General features: G+C 54.6%; 1 protein-coding gene across 3 annotated transcripts in view; it reads right to left on the bottom strand.

Annotated features, from left to right (window-relative positions):
- NTN1 (netrin 1) overlaps positions 1-21,382 on the bottom strand; it is a 223,171-nt gene that overhangs the window by 4,786 nt on the left and 197,003 nt on the right. For all 3 annotated transcript variants that reach the window (XM_060204420.1, XM_060204418.1, XM_060204419.1), the window contains one exon: positions 17,791-17,865. In XM_060204420.1, coding sequence (XP_060060403.1) covers positions 17,791-17,865 — 75 coding nt within the window. The remainder of the gene's footprint in view (positions 1-17,790; positions 17,866-21,382) is intronic.

Raw genomic sequence — 21,382 nt, 5'->3', positions numbered from 1 at the left:
CAGGCCTCAGAATCCCCGGGAAGACCCATTCACACTCACATCCTTACCACCCCATCCACAGTGGTTTCTGATTCAATTGACTTGGGTGGGACCTAGAATATGCATTTCCTGAAAATTCCCTGGTGACTGCTCTGGAGAGTGTCACCCAGTGTGACTTCTGCAGGATATTACAAAGTGTTTTGGAAACACAAGAAAGTGCCTTTGTAAAATAAGGTGGGGGGGGGGGAGATCTTGTACAAATATGTCTGTGACTTATCAGGTTCGACAAGGTCATGTTTCCTTTCTGCAGAACCCTTTTGCTTGATGCCTCTTAGGCTGTCAGCAAGCCAGGGGCTGACCAAAGATCTGCTGAGGTACACACAGCAGTCACGGCTGCTGCACTGGTGTTCGTAAACAGTGTGGGGTGCCTTCCCCTTGATGAGCCCATGCCTGGCCCCTTTACCCTGGACCAGACTAAAGAAAGCCCATCCTGGGAAAGGAGCAGTGAGAGAGAGAGAGGCCTGTCTGCCCGGATTCCAGATGAACAGACAGACACAGGCAGGCCAGGGCCCCAGCACCCACAGGGCTAGTCCTCACCTCCCACCCACACCTGGCCCTGACCTCCCACACCTGGTGCCTTCTCTCAAGGTCTCTGTGGAAGACACACGTTGCTGTCCCCTTGCCTGCTTGCTCTGCTACCCTCCAGTGCCCAAGCTCAGCTTGGAGTGATGGGGAAAAGGAGGGATGGCTTTGCCCAGGGGAGCATCAAACACCCTCCCACTCATTTTTCTGGGGTGGGGAAAAGTGGCCACTTTTCCCATATTTTCATTTCAGCTCTGGCTGGGCATCCTGAACTTTGCACTCCTGGCAGAGGGCTCCAAAGAATGGTTGCCATGGCAACCGTTTCCATGTTTTTTTGTCACCAAGGGACTCAACACTCAGTGTGAACTCTTGGGGGGGGGGGTGGGGGAGTCCTCTGGTCCAGAGAAGTGTGTTTGACTGTGCAGACAGAGGTCACCATGGCAACTGAGAGCCCCTGAGCTAAGCCACAAGGGAGCCCCCCCCCCAATCCCTGAGAGCCCATTTCCTCAGATTAAGCTGAATACAGAATGAACCTCCTTCAGGATTCACTATTTCCCAGAAGGGGACCTTGGTCCCCTGGGGCAGCCAGGATCCCCCAACCCCAGCTGGAGGGGCTGAGGGATACTGCAGAAAGTACTTCTGGCTGGGGCCCCTGGAAGCTCCTGTGTGTGTGTGTGTGTGTGTGTGTGTGTGTGTGTGTGTGTGTGTGTGTGTCCCAGGCACTAAGCATCTATTCATGTTACGGACTGAGCTATGTCTCTCCCAAAGTCGATGCATTCAACTCCTAATCCCCAGAACCTCAGAATGTGGCACTGTAGAGATAGGGCCTTTCCAGAGCAACTAAGAAGAGTTGGCCAGGGTGAGCCCTAATTCTAGTGGCTTGTATTTCGTAAGACGAGGAGATTGGGGCATAGACACACTCAAGGCCAGAGTCATGTGACCAACCACACAGGGGAAAGATGTCCTGAGCTAGGGGGCAAAAAGTCTCAGTGGAAAGCAGCTCTGCTGAGACTCTGAACTTAGACTTCCAACCTCCAGGATGGCAAAGAGAGAAATTCCTGTTCTTGACGTTCCCCAGGTCATAGTGCTGGATTCTGGCTGTCCTGGCAAAATCGCACAACTGAAATTGGGGGCTGGGGGTCAGGTGGCTGCAGAGCAGATGAGGGTCATGACATCCCAACTGTGCTGAGATGGGGCTGGAGAGACAGGCTAGACAAAGCCAGGCATTGAACTTATGCTGTAGGCTGCTGGGGCCCTTTCCACATCCGGGACCTGCCAGAACACTGCGGGAAGATTGGCAGCTGCTGCCACACGGTCCCTGCTCTAAAGTCAAGGGCTCTCATCAAGGAATGTTCTGGACCACCAGGCAGGGTGGTCCAGAGCAGCCCCCACTCCCACTTCCCCAGACACAGCTGGACCCGGCCTCGTCCTCTTTCCATCCCCACAGCTCCCCAATGGCCAGGTGGGCCAGCACCAGGTTCCGGGTGGGGACAGAGGCAGGGAGGGTGGTGGTAGACTGCATGTGATTATGCTGGAAAAAAACCATATTTCCGCTGCCCTTGGCAGTGCCTCGGCACATTACACAGCCCACCAAGTATGAGCTGCACATGCAGTGCGAGGGCCAAGTCCCCGCAGTGCACACACTCCTGAAAATATTCAAAATACTCACTGAGATGGTGACCTCAGGTGGACCCGCTGTGCATGCCGGGAGCACGCTTGTATGGTACACCACGGGGGGGGGGGGTGCTTCTGCCCCTGGACAGCTCTACTGGCTGACAGCCAGGCATGGCTGGGGTCTCCTGGGGGCTCACAGTATCACCCAACTGGGGGCTAGGCCCTATGTCACGGGTGCAACTGCCCACCTGAGGGTCACAGTCCCCCAGGGGTGGGCGCCTGACACTCACATCCTCCCAAACCCCGCCCCCCCCCACACCAGCAACAATCAGCCTCTGGTGTCCTAAACTGACCTCAATGAGACTGGATCGTGGGGTGCTGGTGAGGAACCCCCATCCCATATTCAGAAATGAGGGAGCTGGCTCTCAGGAAGAAAGACCATGAAGTAAACCAAGTGGGGAGACTCAGCACTGACACCTTTTAAATTGGAGACTGGTCACCAGGAAGAAGATTCCAGTATGAAGGCAGAGGGGCCAATGCCTGAACAGATGTGGGAGCTGCTGGGGCAGACAGAGGAGGGGTGCACCCTGTCCCCCCCCCTCCCCAGGCCGACTGGTACTTTCCACCCTACTCTACATGACAAGGGGCCCCACTTTGAGGGTCCAACTGTGAATTCTCTCCCTTCCTGAACCTTTGTTCAATTAAAAAAAAAAAGGGTTCAGGCTGGACAGCTGCTAGACCTCGCCCACAGGACACACAGCTGGAGAGGTGAGGCTGACGAGGAAATCGCAACAAGGAGGGACTCTGCTGCCCAAGTCCGAGGGCCAGGCTGCACTTTAATCGCAACAAGGAGGGACTCTGCTGCCCAGGTCCGAGGGCCAGGCTGCACTTTGTTGGCCCCCTTCTGTGCAGAAAGCCCACCTTTCTGCCAGCCAGACTGTAGGCAGGGTCTCTCCGGCAGCAGCACCCCCCCCCCACCCCCCACCCAAGCAGTCTGGGTTCACAGGAAGGACTTTCAGGCAATGAGCCCTCGTGAGCCAGCAGGTCAGGGCTCTGTAGACTGACCCCCCTGTGCTAACTCCTGTCTACAGCTCTGGCTAATGGTCCTGACCATCTCTCAGCAGAGGCCTAGCGCCAGCCCTGGAAGGCTGACTGTGATCCAGAGAAGTGAGAAAGGGACCAAGGGTCAGTGCCTGCTCTTCTAGGCTGAGGGCAGCGGGCTGGGAGGCAGGAGGCGAGAAAGGCAGGATGCCTGGACTAGTCCTGGGGGAGGGGGTCCTCTAGGTGACTACTACACCCCAGGCTGTGGTCAGAGGGCCCCTTCTTAGGAGCAGACAACTGGCCATCCTTCCTAAGGTGCCAACTCTGGGAAATGATCAGAAGCAACTGGGAGCTCCAAGTTACAAAGCCTGTACTTGGATTTCTCCAAAGCAGGGCTGACTGCCCCTGAGGCAGCCCTGTCCTGTGTCCAGAGCCCCAGTTGATCCACAGCCCATCCGCCTGCCTCTTCAGCTCCAGTCAGGGACCCTATACCACCCAGCACTGTCACTGCTCTGCTAGGTCAGTGGCAGAAGGTGAATCCTAGCTGATGCCCGGCTTGCAGGTGTGCGGCCCTCAGGCGGGAGGAAAGCTTTCTGTCCAGGGCCAGGTTCTAGGGGGGCAGGTTCTGGGTGGGGGTCAAGTTCTAGGAAAGCTTTTTGGTCAGCAGAGGAGCTTCATGCAGCTGCAGCTCACTCCTGGAGTCGGCAGAACTGGCTGTGGAATAGGTCGGGGTGTGGCGGGGGAGACAGCCTGCGAGCTGTTCTCTCCCCACAAGTCTAAGCCCTGTGATGCCTCGGCTGGGAGGCTTGTTCCGGCCTCCTTGAGGCCCCCAGGATTTATGGGCTGCGCAGGGCAGGTGTGGGGGCTTCACAGCAGCAAGTCCTCCCAAGGAGGCTTGGGTGGTCAGTGCCTGCCTCCCCCGGCCCAGCTGCACCTTCCTGTTGGCCGCTGCAGCTAGAGAAGTCTCATCACCCTTCTGCCTTTGAGACAGGGCAGGGGGGAGCATATGAACACCACCACCACACACCCCCAAACCATTACAACTGTGCAGACTCATAAATCGCCTTGTACGGAAAGCGTGTCATGGGTTGCAGCTGCTTTCATAAAACACAGCTCGGACCACATGTTTCCTAGAGTCCTGTGGAGGTAAGAAAGCACTGAATGGGGCCGAGCCTTGTTCTTGGGGATGTTAATCTACCAGCGCGAACAAGTGAGCAGGCAGAAGGTGTTCAGTGCTGAGTGAGGGGTGCAGGGCACACGAGATGGGCCCAGTTTTCATTACATGTGGGGAAGGCTCACTCTGGCCAAACCCTGCCACTCTCCAGCTGCCCCGAGTCATCCTTAGGGATCCTGAGGCTGCCACCCCGAGGGCCCCTCAGATCATGTAGAAGGTGGGATACTCAACTTAGGCCTGACTAAAAGTTTCCCATTTCCGCGAAGGAAGTACTGCAGGGCTTCCTGTCTCATGACCAATCGCAAGGCGGTACCCACCTCAGTCTCCCCTGCCAGGTCCCAGTTCCAGCACACTCTGCTTTGGGGAGAGGGAAGAGATTTTATGGGGTCTCACCCAGAGAGCGAACTCTAGAAAAAGTCATTAGTGCCAATCCTGGAGACTGGACTGGCGTAACCCACCTGAACCCCAACTCAAAAACAAGAAGAGATCAGGGTCATCCCATTTTGCGAAGGGCTCAGGCAGTAAGAGAGTAAATGAGACTATCCAAAAAGCAGCTCAAAGGAGAGGAAAATGCTGCCTCTTGCTTCCCCCTCTTCCAGCCAGAATGAGCCAGAAACATCCCAACTCACTGTGTACCCCACCCATATACACCACCCTCACTCCACCCCACTGCCTGGCAGGGGTAGAGCTAGCAGAGGCTCATTTTCTTTTTATTTTCTTTTGCATCCAGGGTTATCGCTGGGACCAGGTGCCAGCACCAAGAATTCACTGGCCCCGGAGGCCATTTTTTCCATTTTGTTGTCACTGTCACTGTTGTTGTTATTGCTGTTGTTATTGGATATGACAGAGAGAAATTGAGAGAGGAGGGGAAGATAGAGAGGGAGAGGGAAAGAGAGACACACCTACTTGTGAAGCAACCCCCCTGCAGGTGGGGAGCCGGAGGCTCGAACCAGGATCCTCACTGGTCCCTGTACTTCGTGCCATGTGTGCTTAACCTGCTGCGCTGCCACCTGGCCCCCAGAGGCTCACTTTCAAGGATGGTCAAGGCTCCAATCCCTGAAGGACCCACACCTGCCTCCCAGCCCCCAGACACAAAGGGAGACATCGAGGGTGGGGCTTGCAGGCGGGGCAGCAAAGAACCACCCAGCCAGGAGGCTGAGTAATCAGGAGGCTGAGTAATGAGCGCCCCCCTTACCTGCCGGGTGCTCTCAGCACCTGTGGGGTCCCAGCTGTGGAGGAATGGAGTGCAGAAGGTCAGGCTCCTTCCCTGCATCTCATCACCCCCAGGTCTCTCTGGGCCCCAGAACTCCTGGGGTTCACAGGAAAGCTTGAGCAGAGACCCTCGCCCCAAAACAAACAAACAAAAACCCAGTCCTGCCCACAAGCCATCTTCCCACTCCCAAAGCTCCACTTTGGCAGAGAACCCTTGTCCCACCCTTTACAAGCAGAGTCCATTGTGTGGGTCCCTGCTGGGGGGGGGGAGTGTGAGGTGAGGGGGTGGAGGTGCCTGAAGCTACTTACTGCACCCTCTGAACACTGAAATACTCAGCACTCTCCTCAAAGTCGAGTCCCCCTCAAAGGATGCAATCTTCCTCTTCCTCTTCCTCAAGGACACACAAACAAGGCCCCTGGGCCCTGAGATAGGAACCACAGCAAACAGCCCAGAGTCCTAGATAACCCCAACCCCCGGGGGGACCACAGCCAGCACATTCACCTACAGGAAGTAATTCTGGGGTCACCTGAAAAGGACATGTACTATGTCTGGGGAGGGTGTGCTGCCCCCTTCATATTCCTTCTAGTCCTGAGCCCACCCCCCCCACACACACTCACTCCAGGCTGATGGAGCTGGCACAGGTATAAAGACCAGAGGCTGGTCTAAGGGAGGGAGTTCCAGAAAATGGGTGCTGGAGACACTAAGGAAGAGAGAGGGTGGTGTGAGAATCCACCGCATTGGGGAGATGCGTATCTGAGCCCCATGTCGGTGGGAGAAGCTCTTCTGGGTCCCAAAAGAGGTTCCGAGTGAGGGGGAGAAGACAGGTGGGGAAGCCTGCAGACTCTACTCCAGCCTGCAGACTCTACTCCAGCCTGCAGACTCTACTCCAGCCTGCAGACTCTACTCCAGCCTGCAGACTCTACTCCAGCCTGCAGACTCTACTCCAGCCTGCAGACTCTACTCCAGCTTACAGCGACACTGCCGAAAGACAGGGCTTTGACTCCCCCACTCCCACGTTGAACCCCAGGTCCCCAGCAGTGGAGGGGAAGGCACAATCAATTCTCTCTCTCTCTCTCTCTGTCTCTTTGCCTCCAGGGTTATTGCTGGGACTCAGTGCTGGCACTATAAATCCACTGCTCCTGTTGGCCATTTTTTTCCCCATCTTATTGGATAGGACAGAAAGAAATGGAGAGAGGAGGGGGAGGAGGTAGAGACAGAGACAGAGAGACACCTGAAGATCTACTTCACCGCTTGGGAAGCGTCCCCCATGCAGATAGGGACCCTGGGGGCTCGAACTTGGATCCTTGTGCTTAGTACTATGTAGCACAAGCCTGTCGGAGCCTCCCCGTCCTTCCTCTACAAAATGATGTTCAGTCAGGGGAGAGAAAAGAGTGAGAGGAGAGGATGACCCAGGGAGGAGGGACTGAGGATACTCAGGAGGTGCCCAGACCCCTGGGCGGGACCCTCTGGAGCCCATGCTGGTAGAGGCAGTGGTGGGAGGCCAGGCTCTGGGCCCTCCTTCCCTGCCTTCGGGGATGGGGAGTGACTGAGTGCCCATGGACTCAGAGGCTCAACTGCGGCACTGCCACTGGGGCCCACACCTCCCCTGCCCAACCTGATGGTCAACCTCATTCTGAGACCTCAGGCTGACTCACTTGGATCCAGCTCCACATCTGGCTTCCAGATGGGGCTGGCACTTGGGGTGGGGAAAAGGAGGGAGGTCACATCTGGCTGGGGAAATCAGAGGCTCCCCAGGGGGGTCAGTGACCCCCCTGCCCCCCACCCCAGGGAAGGGTCAGCAAGTCTCTGAAACACCACGTGCTGCTTGCTAGTCCAGGGCCTGTTCCTGGGGTAGGGAGAGTGCTCAGGGGGTGGGTCCTGCTGGCCTGTCTGGGGAACAGCCCCCTCCCCGAGGTGGAGCCTTTCCTCTTGCATCTGAACCCATACTCAAAGCTGGAATCAGAGCACACTGCAGAGGCAACTCCGGCCCTAGGCCGGGACTGAGAATCTGTCCAGCGCTTCACACTTGAAGGATTTGATCCTGATCAGGAAAAGCTGTTGACCTCGAGGTCAAGAAAAGGAAGGGAAGGGTGTCAAGGGGGCAGGAGGAGCGGGGAGGCAATCATTTACCCAGAGGCCCCCATGTCCCTGGGGCTAGCCAGAGAAAGAGAAGCTTCAAAACTCCCCATCACCCCTGCTCACCTGATTCCCGGCCTGGTCAACCAGACAACAGCTGGGTGAGGAGAGCTGGGCTCTGAGCACCATCCCCCCTGCCTCCTGCAAGTCAGCCTCTCTAAGGCAAGCCAGGCTGGAGGCCAGCTGCCCGCGCTGTCTCCCTGCTCTTAGGCCACCGTTTTCCCCACTCTCCATTGTGGACGGACCATGACCATCTTCCCCCCACTGGGCCACGACCGGAATAGCCATGCCAGTGCCCCTCCTCCACCCCTGTCTGGGTTCCACCAGCTCCCAAGACCAAGGCAGCCATTCCTGCTCCTTTTCCCACAAAGCCGTCACCGTGGCCTTTCCTCTGAGGCTATTCAGCAGCCGAGAGTTCAGGGCCATGTCGGGGCTTGGCTGCTGGTACCTTCCAAGGGCTTTCTATGCCTACTCTGTGCTTCCAAGGACTAAGGGCCCAGGCCTGGGAAAAGAGAAGAATCTCAGGCCTGTTTTTCCATCCTGTTGGATGATGGTAGCCCATCAGCAGGAATAAACCCCACCCCCCTCGGGCCCCCTCGCCAGATCACCAGGTAGGGTGCCTGCATTGCTGTGTTCTCTGAGTTTCAGCGCCACTGGGGAGTTGCTATTGCAACAGCAATAGCTGTGGTGTGATGGTGTCTCTCAGAATCCAAGTCATTTCTCCCTCTCCTGTGCTGTCCTTCCCTCTCCTCTCCTCCCCTCTTCCTTTCCTTCCCTCCCTTCTTCCCTCTTTCTTTTAAAAAATTTTTTTATATTTATTTATTTATTTTCCCTTTTGTTGCCCTTGTTGCTTTTCACTGTTGCTGTAGTTATTATTGTTGTTGTTATTGATGTCATCGTTGTTGGACAGGACAGAGAGAAATGGCAAGAGGAGGGGAAGACAGAGGGGGGAGAGAAAGATAGACACCTGCAGACCTGCTTCACTGCCTGTGAAGCGACTCCCCTGCAGGTGGGGAGCCGGGGGCTCGAACCGGGGTCCTTGTGCTTCGCACCACCTGCACTTAACCTGCTGCGCTACTGCCCGACCCCTTTCTTCCTTTCTTCCTTCCTTCCTTCCTTCCTTCCTTCCTTCCTTCCTTCCTTCCTTCCTTCCTTCCTTCCTTCCTTCCTTTCACCTCCAGGGTTATTTCTGGTGTTCAGTGCTTGGTGCTATGAATCCACCTCTCCTGGTGGCTATTTTTTCCTTTTTAAAAAAAATTTTATTCAATAGGACAGAGAGAAATTGAGAGAGGAGGGAGAAAGAGAGACACCTGCAGACCTTCTTCACCACTCTTGAAGTGTCCCTCCTGCAGATGGAGAGTGGGGCTCAAACCCAGACCCTTGAACATAGTACTCTGTGCGCTTAACAGGTGCGCCACCGCCAGGCGTCAACTTTTCTTTCTTTCTTTTTTTTTTTAAAATTTCTTTCTTTCTTTTTTAATATTTATCTATTCCCTTTTGTTGACCTTGTTGTTTTAGCATTGTTGTGTTTATTGTTGTTATTGTTATTAATGTCAGTAAGACAGAGAGAAATGGAGAGAGGAGGGGAAGACAGAGAGGAGAGAAAGAGAGACACCTGCAGACCTGCTTCACTGCCTGTGAAGCGACTCCCCTGCAAGTGGGGAGCTGGGGGCTTGAACTGGGATCCTTTCGCTTTATGCCACCTGCGCTTAACCCACTGTACTACCGCCGACTCCCACCTTTCTTTATTTCTAAGGATCCGCTTACTTATTGATGACAGGTAGATAGAAGCAGAAAAAGAGATGAGACAGAGAGAGGGAGGGAGGGAGGAAGAGAGAGAGAGAGAGACAGAGAGAGAGAGAGAGAGGGAGGAGAAGAACATTGCTCTGGCATGCATGATGTGCCGGGGATTGAACTAGGGACCTCTTGCTTATAAACTGAGGACTCCAGCCACTGTACCACTTCCCAATTATACTCAGCTCAGTCCTCATTATTCCCCTCTCCACTGCCTTCTGGCCCCTGGCGGCTGCCCCATCCCATCCCATCCCATCCCATCCCATCCCATCCCATCCCATCCCATCCCATCCCATCCCACTCTGATTTCTCTAAATGAAAAACATGGCCTGGAGCAGTGAAATCACACATGCATGAGGCCCCAACTGTTCCACCAAAAAATAAATCCTTCCCTCACACTGCCTCTGAGGCACCTGGACAAAAAGGAGTACTTGGTGCAAATCAGAATTCCACCCAGGTCACTATGCTTACCTCTGCCCTGAGGCCCCTGAGGCAGCACCCCCCCACACACACACACAGCCTAATCCAGTCCCTCCCCACGGAGGCCAACAGAACTTCCCCTTTGGGTCTGTATCCTTCGAAATAATCCTTGTGGATTCTCAGGAGGAATATTCGAGACAAATCATCTTGTGAAAAGCATTTTTGATTTTTCCATCTGGTGGTGCCAAGATGTCTTTCAACAAAAGGGGTGACTAATAAACAGTTCTGGGAATGAATAATTTTTCCAAGAACTGGCAAAAGTGAAATGATCTCACCTTTCAGAATGGGAGCTATCTGTCCCCCCACCCACCCCTATTCCCCTTCCTGAGTCTAGGGGAGGAGGAGGAGGCCTTGGCTGAGTCCTCCTCATGAGGAGGTGAGTCCTCGCTCATGGACTGACTGAAAGAGGTGGCTGGTGGCAGCATGCTGACAGGCTTTGTAGGGACACAGTGACCTCTGCACAGGGTCAGGGCTGTCGAGATCCAGTGAGTATCCGCCCAACCTCCCCGAGTGCCATTCACCCCCAGACTCAGAACCCATGTCCCTTCTTCCATCTCCCCAGCATGATTCTACTTCTGTGCTCAGAGGGCTTCCTTGCTCTGCCCAAGAGTCCTGCTTTGCTGAGTGAGGACTGGCTGCTTGGGCTGCCTTCTCCAGAAAGCTGGCCTTCCCTTCACACCCCCTACAGATTATAGGCCGTACGTGCAGCCTAGATTATCCCATTTCAGGGTGGACCCTGTCCACACATGCACCTGCCCAGGACAGGACACACTGCAGATGCCCAGTGGCTAGAGGAGGGGCAGCATGGCTGGGGCTGGAGATTAGAGAGAATAAGACTTCTTGGGGTGTGCACTGCTGTCACGCGTGCTTGTGGGTGCATGTTTGTATGGTGTGCATACATGTGACAGCTGTGTATGGCATGCATATATAGTATGTGTGTGCATGTCTGTTCAGGTAGGTGTATAACACATAGTGTGTGTGTGTGTGTGTGTGTGTGTGTGTGTGTAGTACACTTTTGAAAGCATATGGTGTGCTGTGTGCATGGTGTGTGTGCCTGTTTCAGATGAGGAAAGTTGTTAAATATGAGAAGCTAAGTGAGAACCAGAGCACAGAGGAACCACCCAAGGTGCCCAGGGTAGTTAGAGGACCAGAGAGGGAGCTGAGAGACTCCGAAGGGTGGGGGGTTTGGCTGGGGCATTCCTGCAGGAGGTCAGCTTGCAGGAAAGTCAGGCTTTTCTCTTGAGCCCCTCTCTGGTGCAGGTTGGGGGAGACTGTGAGTGCCATGTCCCCCACGCCAGCCCAGAGGTATCTGTCCTGAAATTCTCACCAGACCACCATGCAGGGGATCCCGCCCCTGGCCAGGCCCAACACTGTTTATAACATCTGTCCTGGGGATGGTGCTACGATGCCACGCTTGCCTCTGTTAATGGGTTCTGGAGCTGGGTGTCTGGGCAGAGCACGGCCCGCACCAGAGCAGCCCAGCCAACCAGACCTTGTGGCTGAATGTGCGTTCTCACGCCTGCACACACTCTGCCACGTATGCACTCACATTTGCACACTCATGCCCAGCCGTGACACAAACAAAGGGCCCCTCGGAGGCCAGATTTGCCGGAGCGGCTGACAGGAATCGCTGACACACTGAAAATCAGGAAAACTCCCTCCTGTAACGGCCTCATCCCCCTTAGCCTTCTCACTGGGGCTGTCTCAAGCGTTTGCAAGGTGAGCTGGATTCCCCAAGAGGGCAACAGGGGACTAAGTGGCCCCAGGAGAGGACAGTTGCCAACGACTGTGTCCCGGGGCCCTGCCCCTTCAAGATGGTGCCTGGCATGGTGGGGCCCGCAAACCATGCTTCATCAGATTCAACAGATGCCAACTCCCTTTGGTGACACCTCCATGTGACAGGGACACCAAGGCACAGGCTGGTGAGACTCTTTGTCCAAGGTCACACAGCAAATAGAAATCTGCATGGGCCCTTTGGAATCTAACTAAAATAGGCCTACTAACTAGCTATAAAACAGAGACCCCCAAATCTTCATCTGCACTATTCCAGCCTTTAGGTTCATGATTAGTCAACAATTTGTTTGGCTTTCTATGTTAACTCTTCTTTCAGCCACCAGGTTCCAGATGCTACCATGATGCCAACTAGCCTGCCCTGGGCAGATGGCCCCACCAATATGTCCTGGAGCCCTGATTCCCCAGTGCCCTGGCCCACTAGGGAAAGAAAAAGACAGGCTGGGAGTATGGATTGACCTGCCAATGCCCATGTTCAGTGGGGAAGCAATGACAGAAGCCAGACCTTCCACCTTCTGCACCCCACAATGACCCTGGGTCCATACTCTCAGAGGGATAAATAATAGGAAAGCTATCAGGGGAGGGGATGAGATACAGTGTTCTGGTGGTGGGAACTGTGTGGAGTTGTACCCCTCTTTCCTATGGTTTTTGTCAGTGTTTCCTTTTTATAAATAAAAATTAAAAAAAAAAAAAAAAAGAACCTGCATTCCAGATTCTGGAGCCTGTGTCCCTTGCCATACAGATGGGAATGGAGCAGTCAACCGTCGCCTATTATGGGATAGTCTCTCTCAATGAGCTGAGCAGGGCAGAGTCCCCTACATAACGCCTTCTGCTTATCTTTCTGATGCCCATCACAGGCCAGCCCCAGCACACCCTAGGGGGCCCAGACCCTTAATTAACCACTGTCTCCCTCTTCCCCTCACCTTCTATCAGCTGACCACCACTCAGCTCAGTGGAGACCCAAATTTGTGTTCAAGAGCCTTGGGGCAGGAAGTGGGTCTGAAACCTGCTCTTCACCAGCAAGCCCAAGGTTCTCAGTAGTACCTCTGGAGCCTGCAAGTGCCCTGGCTCTCAGAGGAGGGGGTCTGCTTCTTAATCAGCTCCCTGCCAGGCCGCTAGCCAGAAGCAAGGAACACACACTTTTTCAGCCTCCCTCTTCCCCCTTCCCCACTGCCCCACCATCCTTGGCCTGGGTTGTTCTGGTGGCCTCAGCTACCCGCTGGCCAAAGCCAGTCAGTGCCCTCCTCCATCCCTTCCCGGTCGTCCTTCTCTCCCCTGGCCCAAGTATCTGCCCCTCGGGTAGGAGGGATACCTCCCCATCCTACTGCATCCAGGGGTCCAGGGCCCCAGCTGTGCAAAGATCTGGCAGCTTTGGAGTAACTCCACAGCTGTGCCTGGTGACTGACTGTGTCCCTTGCTTAGTCCCCATGGGTGTCACTTAGGCGCCCTAGCAAGCCTCCCCTGTGGCCTGGGAGGTGGTGCAGTGCATAAAGCGCTGGGCGCTCGTGTGTGAGGTCTTGAGTTTAACCTGGCATTCCTTCTCTCTTATTAATCAAGAAATAAGAAATATGTATTTTTTAGATGCCCCTTCTTCCCTCAAGCCCCTGCAATTCCCTTCATATATATGTTTTTTTTTTAATTTTATTTATTATTGGATAGAGACAGAGAAATTGACAGCGATGAAAAATAAAGAGGGAAAAAAAACAGAAAGACACCTGCAGCCCTGTTCCACTACTGATGAAGCTTCCCCCCTGCAGCTAGGGACCAGGGACTTGAACCTGGGTCCTTGTGCACTGTAATGTGAGCGCTTAACCAGGCGTGCCACTACCTGCCCCCTCCACTTCTGATACTTCTTTATTCCACCTAGACACTGAGCTAAGAGGGGGGTGTATCTCTACTTTTAGGTGATTCCAAGTGTATCCAGGGCGATCCTGGGGAATAACACACACCCCCCCATGGGTCTTTGCAAGGAGGGGAAAGGTGGGGACAGTGACAGTCCCAGTAGCAGGCTGGGGGAGCAGAGTCAGGAGGCCTTACAGCACTTTCTCCCTCACTGGCTGCCCTGCAGGACTCACTGGCAGCAAACATGTGGACAAGACAGGCTGAGGGTGGAGGTGACGTCTAGAGAGGCTGGTAAGCAGCTGTTCCTCACCCCTGAGTGGACACCAGGGCCCTGGGGAGAACTGTGAAGTGAGCGGAAAAGCCCAGGGCAGCCACCCCTGAAGGAGCAGGACATCTGTAGGGCCAGGCTACCTCACCCAGCAGGACCAGGTGCCCTCTGTGACACCAAGGGAGGGGACTGGATTCACTTGGGTCATCCACAAGGGAGTCAAGAGTGGGGGTACAGTCGGGCCAAGTCGGGAGAAAGAGTGGCAAGGAAGTAGAAGCTTGTCCATCCCTCTTTCCCCCAGGAAGAGATGCCTCCCACTGCCCAACAGGATCACACTAGGGCCAGGGTTCCATGGAGGTCCTCTGGGGTGGGGTGCCCCCGAGTCTATAAAATCAGGGTGCCAGGCCCACTTCACCAGAGAAAGGCAAGGGCCTGCTTGTTGGTGAAGAGAAGGCAGACTTCTGTAGCTGGAAAGAAGTGGGGGTCAGGGTCAAACAGAAGCCCAGACAAAACAGGGCCCACAGTGGTAACTTTTACAGAATTCAGTTCTCTCTCTCTCTCAGTGATTCCCTTTCCCTGGCCTCTTCTAGTTCACTTAAAGCCTGCTTCAAGATGAAAGTCAAAACCATTCTTCCCCACTCAGCCCCCTACTCTTTTCTCCTTCCTTGGGAGGAGGGGGCCAGGGTTGTTCTCTGTGACCCTGGGTTCTTGGGGGTCTGTTCTTGGGAACACTACCTGAGTCCTGACCCCACAGAGGCCGGGGGACAGCCTCATAGCCAGCAGCTGAGGCCATAGGAATTTCACCCACAACAACCCGGGCCTCCTCTAGCTTAGAGACAAGAACCCCTCCTCTATAAAGCATCTGACAAGCTGGGATTTGCTTCCCTGTGGGAGCTGAAAGTTGCCTTGGAGTGTGAGCACTTTAAAGGGATTTTTAGGGCTGCCCGGGAGTTGGCATCGCGCATGAAGCACTTAACTGTCAGGCACAAGGCCCCGAGTTCAATTCCTGGTATCACATGTGTCAGAGTGATGGTCGTGGTCTCTCTCTCCCACAAACAAACAAGCAGAAAAAGCTTTCAGGAACACTATCTGTGGGGTGGAGGCCGGGCGGTGGTGCAACCAGTTCAGTGCACATAGTACTAAGTGCAAGGACCCATTCAAGGATTCAGGTTCGAGCCCCGGCTCCCCACCTGCAGAAGGGATGCTTCACAAGCAGCAAAGCTTGTCTGCAGGTGTCTGTCTTTCTCTCTCCCTCTCTACTTCCCCTTCCCCTCTCAATTTCTCTCTGTCCTATTCAATAAAATGGAAAAGATGGCCACCAGGAGCAGTGGATTTGTAGTGCTGGCACTGAGCCCCAGAGATAACTCTGGAGGCAAAAAGAAAGGAAGAAAGGAAGAAAGGAAGGAAGGAAGGAAGGAAGGAAGGAGGGAGGGAGGGAGGGAGGGAGGGAGGGAGGGAGGGAGGGAGGGAAGGAAGGAAGGAAAGAAGGAAGGAAGGAAGGAAGGAAGGAGGGAGAGAAAGCAGGGTCAGGAGCAGGTAGCCCACAGCTTGGCGGTGTCTCAGTGGACTCACAGAACTTGCCAGCAGCTTTGCTTCAAACTAGGGGAGGCAGCAGGGTCACCTGGCTTGTGTGCTGGGCTCTAGCAGGTAGAGGTGTGTGTGTGTGTGTGTGTGTGTGTGTGTGTGTGTGTGTGTGTGTACATGTGTGGCTGCATGAACACAATAAAATGAGTCTTAGAACTCCTCCCAACTCCTTTGGGTTACTGCAGGCCCCACTATCCTATTATGCTAATTGTCCTGCCCCCCTACCTCCAACCATCTTATTAGAGAAAAACCCTCACATTGGGCTCACACAGTTACGACCCTCATAAGACCTGGTCTCCCGGATGGGCAGCCAGGCCCTCTTGGGCTGGGGAGAAGTGGATTGCAGGCTCCAGACCATGAGGCCTCCTGCTTAGAGGACCCCTCCCTTCTCACCCTGCTTTTCCACCTCCATCTCTCCCATCCTCTCCTCCCACCTAGCTGGCTTCACACTCATGCCATCACTTTTCCCCAGACCCTGAGCTCCTGCTCCTATTCTGGAGGCTTCCAGACAGGCCTGGCAGGTGCACTACGTCCACGGCACAGACAAGGAAACTGAGGCTGGACTCACCCCATAATCTTGGCAGACTTCAGAAAATGGTCTCCCAAAGGAGACTGGAATAGCATTGGAATTGGCAGGATTACCAAGGCCTTGGATGGGGGCTTGTTTCATTGGTGTGTGTGTGTGTTTGTGTGTGTGTGTGTGTGTGTGTGTGTATTGGGGGGGGGCAGCTGGAGAGGGACAAGTGAGATCCAGCAATACCCAGCTGGAGTGGGGGAGTCAGGTAAAGGGAGGTGAGTAGGCTGGATGGTGTTGGTGGGGTGGGGGTGTCAAAGAGAAAGGCATCCCAGTGCCAGTTCAGATTAGTCACGCCCACAGAGGCCAGGGGTATTACCCTCCACAATGAAAAATGTCAGGCCCAGATTCTGGGATCCTGGGCCTGTATCCAAGGCTGTGGCCACTTCCTGGATGAGTGACAGGGTCTCTGGCTGCCCCCTAGAGTCCTGGGTTTTATGTCCCAACCCTCACCACCTCTGCCAGCAGACAGCTGGACCACTGTTGAGGGATTCCTGCTTACTCTCCTGCTCTGCAGTACCCCCCTCTCAGCTCCCACCACTTCCCAGCCCCCATGACCACAGTCAGGCCCTGACCCAGTATCATGTGGTGTTTGGCCAGCCCAGACCTCCTGCCAGCCTGGAGGCACTCAGGGACCAGACAGCACAAAGATATCTCCTCACCTCCCCAGGGCAGGGCCAGTGCAAGGAGATCCTCAGTTAAGTGTTTACAGAAGGCAGGAAATGAGGAGCCTGTTGTGGGGGGAGGGTGCAGGGGCCGCTGTCCCCAGTGCTGGGGACTCCCTTCTCAGTGGAGGGAGCCTGAGGGCACAGGTGACAGGATCTCTGCAGTGGCTCTCAACTCCAGGGTTCACGAGACTGTTTGTGATCTGTTTACAAAGCCAGCCCCACCTCAGCCGTGTGGAGTCAACGCTGAGAAGGAGAAGGCAGCACCAGGAATCTGCATCTTCAGCACACAGTGCAGCTCCCATCCCCTTCGCTGGAACCCAGAGGGCTGCACTTTGAGTAACAGAAGCTCAGATTAAATGCCATGGGGTGGATGAGGGCAAGGAGGACCAGAGAAGTCAAGTGACTGGTCCGGGGCCACACAGCCCCTTGAAGGCGGGTCGTCTGTGGATCCCAGCCTCAGGCAAGTTCTTAAGAGTCTGGGTGCCTCCCTACAAGGTGACTGGGAGAACCCACCTCCAAACGTCATGGGAGAAAAGACCAGAAATTATTATTATTTTTTCCCCTCCAGGGTTATTGTTGGGGCTTGATGCCTGCACCACGAATCCACTGCTCCTGGAGACCTTTTTTTTCCTTTTTTGGCTGTCCTTTTTTTTTTTTTTAAATCATTGTTGTGGTTATTATTCTTATTATTGTTACTGATGTCATTGTTGTGGGATAGGACAGAGAGAAATGGAGAGAGGAGAAGAAAGACAGACACCTGCAGACCTGCTTCACCACTTGTGAAGCAACTCCCCTGCAGGTGGGGAGCCGGGGGATTGAACCTGGGATCCTTATGCTGGTCCTTGCGCTTCATGCCACGTGCGCTTAACCTGCTATGCTACTGCCTGGCCCCCAAGACCAGAATTTCTTGGGTGTTTAGTGCACCCAGCCTTTGCCCAGTCACTGGGACTCCGGCCAACACCCACCGAGGCACCTGCACCTCAACCCCAGCTCCTCGCTGGTCACAAGAGCCCTGGCCTCCCCCAAGAGACCCAGCAGCAGCACACTCACCATAGTCCTTCTTGCAGTACTTTTTCATGTTGATCTTCAGCTTCCCTTTGGAGGCCTTGCAGTAGGAATCACAGTCTGTGAGGGGGGAGAGCACAGACAAAACCTAATTAGGCTGGCGATGAATAGGTTGGCAGGCTGAGCAGGGTGGGGAGGGGGCAGCTCCTTAATACCCAGAGGCCCATGATACCCCTGGGCTAGGCCAGGCGGCCATTCAGGCCAGGCCCAGCCTTCTAAAGAGGCGCCTGGGACAAAGCCCCCTCCCACCTACCCACCCCCTCTGGCCTGTTGAGTCCTTTGGCCTCTGTGAGGGACTCTGGGGGCTCCTGTATTGTGCCACCCAGGGCTTCCGAGCACCACACGAACCCCCCTGCTCTTAAGAAGCAACTGGAGCCTGATTAAAGCTGATAGAGGCCTCATTGTCACCCCTTGCCCAGGGTCTGTGTCAGGCGCCGGCTTTCATGGTGTGGAGCCTCTAGCTGAGGTCAGGCCCCAACAAAAGAGGTCACGGAGGAAATTAGCAGCCCGTGAAGCATTAGAAAACCCCTTTGGTGTCCACTGTACTGGAGTGTGCAAATAAAATGCCCCACGGAGAAGAGTTCAGTTCTAATGGGCCCTACTGCTGAGAGGCAGGGACACGGGGCCTGTGCTGGCTGGCCGGCCCTTTGGGGGCCTTCCCAGAGACTGTACATGAAACTGGGTGGGACAGCAAGGCTCTGAGGCCCTAATGACAATCGTGGCTGATTTACTTAGGGGCGGCCTGTGTCTACCTACCAAATACAAACCTCCCACCCAGCCCAACCACCATGCTCTCTCCTGCTCCTCAGACAAGACAAGGAGATCCAAAGAGGCCGTCACTTGGTCTGTGTGGGACACTCAGCATTGACTACCACAGCAGAAGCCCAAGAAATTACTGCATCCCACCAGACAACACACTTTCCTCCTTTAACCCTCAGAGCCAATTTTGACAGGTAGGAATTACTCCCATTCTACAGAGGAGAAGACTAAGGCCCACAGAGAGTAAGTGTCCTGCTCCATGCATCCCAGATGCTAGTGGCCAGGCTGAGTGCTGGATTTGGGCCAGATTACTGCACTTAGGGTCATAACACACCTCATTCTCAGCAAACACCTATGACGTTCCCATCAGTGTGAGCAGGGTGTTAATCTCTGAGCTGGGTACTCAGAGTACCCTGGGTGCCAGTATTGCCCAGGCTGTTCTATGAGAAGTGTCAGCATGGACTGGTAAGAGGGGGCTGTGCACCTGTGCAGGTGAGGGTTAGGGTGAAGGGGGCAGAAAGATCAGGGGGAAGGAGGCATGAAAACACACACACACACACACACACACACACACACACACACACACACACAGAGTCAGCTGCTCATTCGGGAGCATGGAAAGCCAATCTCAAGGTGGACTGTGGGCTGAGGGTGTAAGTCCAAACCAAGGAGGGAAGTCAGAGCCTCCCTCCCCAGTGCCATCTCACAGCTTAGCCAGCTTCTGACCCCATGAAAGAGTGAGCTGCCTCTGCTGAGGTCTCAGGATTTGCTGACTGGAGCCTCAGCTGAGACAGCTCCGCCTCACTGCCTCACAGTTCCCTCTCCAGAGCCAGCTGCTGGGGAGCCCAGGTAGTCAGCTCCCTCGTCCTGCCTCCTTGTGGTCCCAGCTCTTGAACCCTCTCGCCCAGGGTCACCAGAGGCCACTGTACTAGTTATTCTGCCTCTCATCTTCCACTATCCACCCCCCATCCCCCGCCAGTTGAATGACTCAGAGCTCTCACGATGCAGAGGCTGGGCCACTGAAAGGGGGGGGGGGGAGATAGGCCTTCATTCTACCTTGGTCAAGTTCAAGATAGCAAAGAGGTGGGGGCAGCCCACAGAACAATGGCAATGGCACCCCCATGGGGACGCCACAACGTCCCCACCCCCCCACCCCCGCCCCAGAACAGATGCTCTAAGCCTTGTCTTTGCCAGCTCAGGGACAGATGATGCTCACAGCAAAGTCACTGCTGTGACTGAGTCCAGGTTGTGCATACGCCCCCTTGGTCCCCAGTGGGGCTGGCTGGAATCCCCTCCCGCTCGCTCCATGTAGGGAAGTGAACTGGAATGTAAGTGGGGTAGTATCTTCTTAGCCACAGCCTTGAATCCACTCTTCTCATTCTGTTACTTATTTATTTATCGTTATTATTATTATTATTTTTTGAATGACTGTCACTACCCCATATCACTACTTACATTCCAGTCAGCAGGAGATGACCTATACCCTACCTCTACTGCAAGGGTCATGGCAGGCCCTATTTCAGCCCCATGAGATGAGGAGGGATGGGATGCATTGGATCGACCTTCCCGTGGTGCATCTCGTGAGTACCCATTCATTGGGGAAACTGATGATCCTTCCTAGCCGACTGAATCTACATGGATCCCAGTCACTTTCAAAGCCAGCAACAAGCAGCTCCTGACAGCTTTCAAGCTGTTGGTCCTGCTCTTCGAGTCCTCCAACTTAATGTTGAGGGGCTGTCCTTTGCCAAACGTCGCGAGGAATAACATCATTGCAAGACTGGCCAGCTCCTCATGGAGCGCGAGCGTTTCCACACTACGATCATCATCTCTGGCATTATGCTATTCCACTGCAGAATACTGTGCCCCAGTATGGTTCCATAGCCCCCATGTCCACTTGGTCAATTCCAAATTATATTCCTCCATGAGGATAATTTCTGGAACCATCCGTTCCACCCCAGTTCCATGGTGGCCAGTTCTTAGCAACATCGCCCCGCCAGATATTCGTCGGGATGTGGCATCATCTAAGTTCATTTCCCACGTCTACGCTCGACCGGACCTGCCAATATACGCGGATATCTTCGCCCACCCTGTCCAATGCTTGACGTCTCGTCACCCAATCTGGTCCCCTACGCCTACACTGAACTTCTCTGTTCCAGACTCTTGGAAGCAGAGTTGGCAGTCAGCTGAGGTAAAGAACAAACACCCCATCACAGACCCCTGCAAGCGTCAACCCGGTTTTGACCTAGCACGTTATGACTGGGCCCTCCTCAATCGCTATGGAACAGGCCATGGCCGGTGCGCGGCTATGTTCCATCGCTGGGGAGCCAGAGACGACCCGAACTGCCCCTGCGGCTCCAGACAGACTATGACCCACATAGTCAACGACTGCCACCTCCCCAGATTCAAAGGAGGTCTCGAAACTTTACATCAGGCTCAATCTGACGCTGTTGACTGGCTACAGAAGGGCAAACGCTAGAAGAGGAGGAGGAGGGCAGGGAGAGATAGAGACAGAGATAGACAGATAGAGCCTGTATCTGAACTTTTCCCCAACCACTTCCATGAGAAAGGGACCACAGTCTTACAGACCAGGAAACTAGAGCTCATGAAGATTCCAGAACACCTGCTCCAGGCACGCCACTCACCTCAGAAGACAAGGCAGCCTCCCCCTGCCCCTCAGCCTGCACGTCCTCCCTTCCTGCTCCGTCACTCGCCCTCCTAACGGCAGCTTCAGAGCCAAGTCTCCACCTGGGGCAGAACGTATCGTACAAAGTGCAGCATCCATCACCGCCTAATTAGACAGGGCCAGATGCTGCTTGAC

The sequence above is a fragment of the Erinaceus europaeus genome, chromosome 12 (assembly GCF_950295315.1).
Source record: "Erinaceus europaeus chromosome 12, mEriEur2.1, whole genome shotgun sequence".
Classification (NCBI taxonomy): Eukaryota; Metazoa; Chordata; class Mammalia; order Eulipotyphla; family Erinaceidae; genus Erinaceus; species Erinaceus europaeus.
This window is presented reverse-complemented; position numbering and strand designations above follow the sequence as displayed.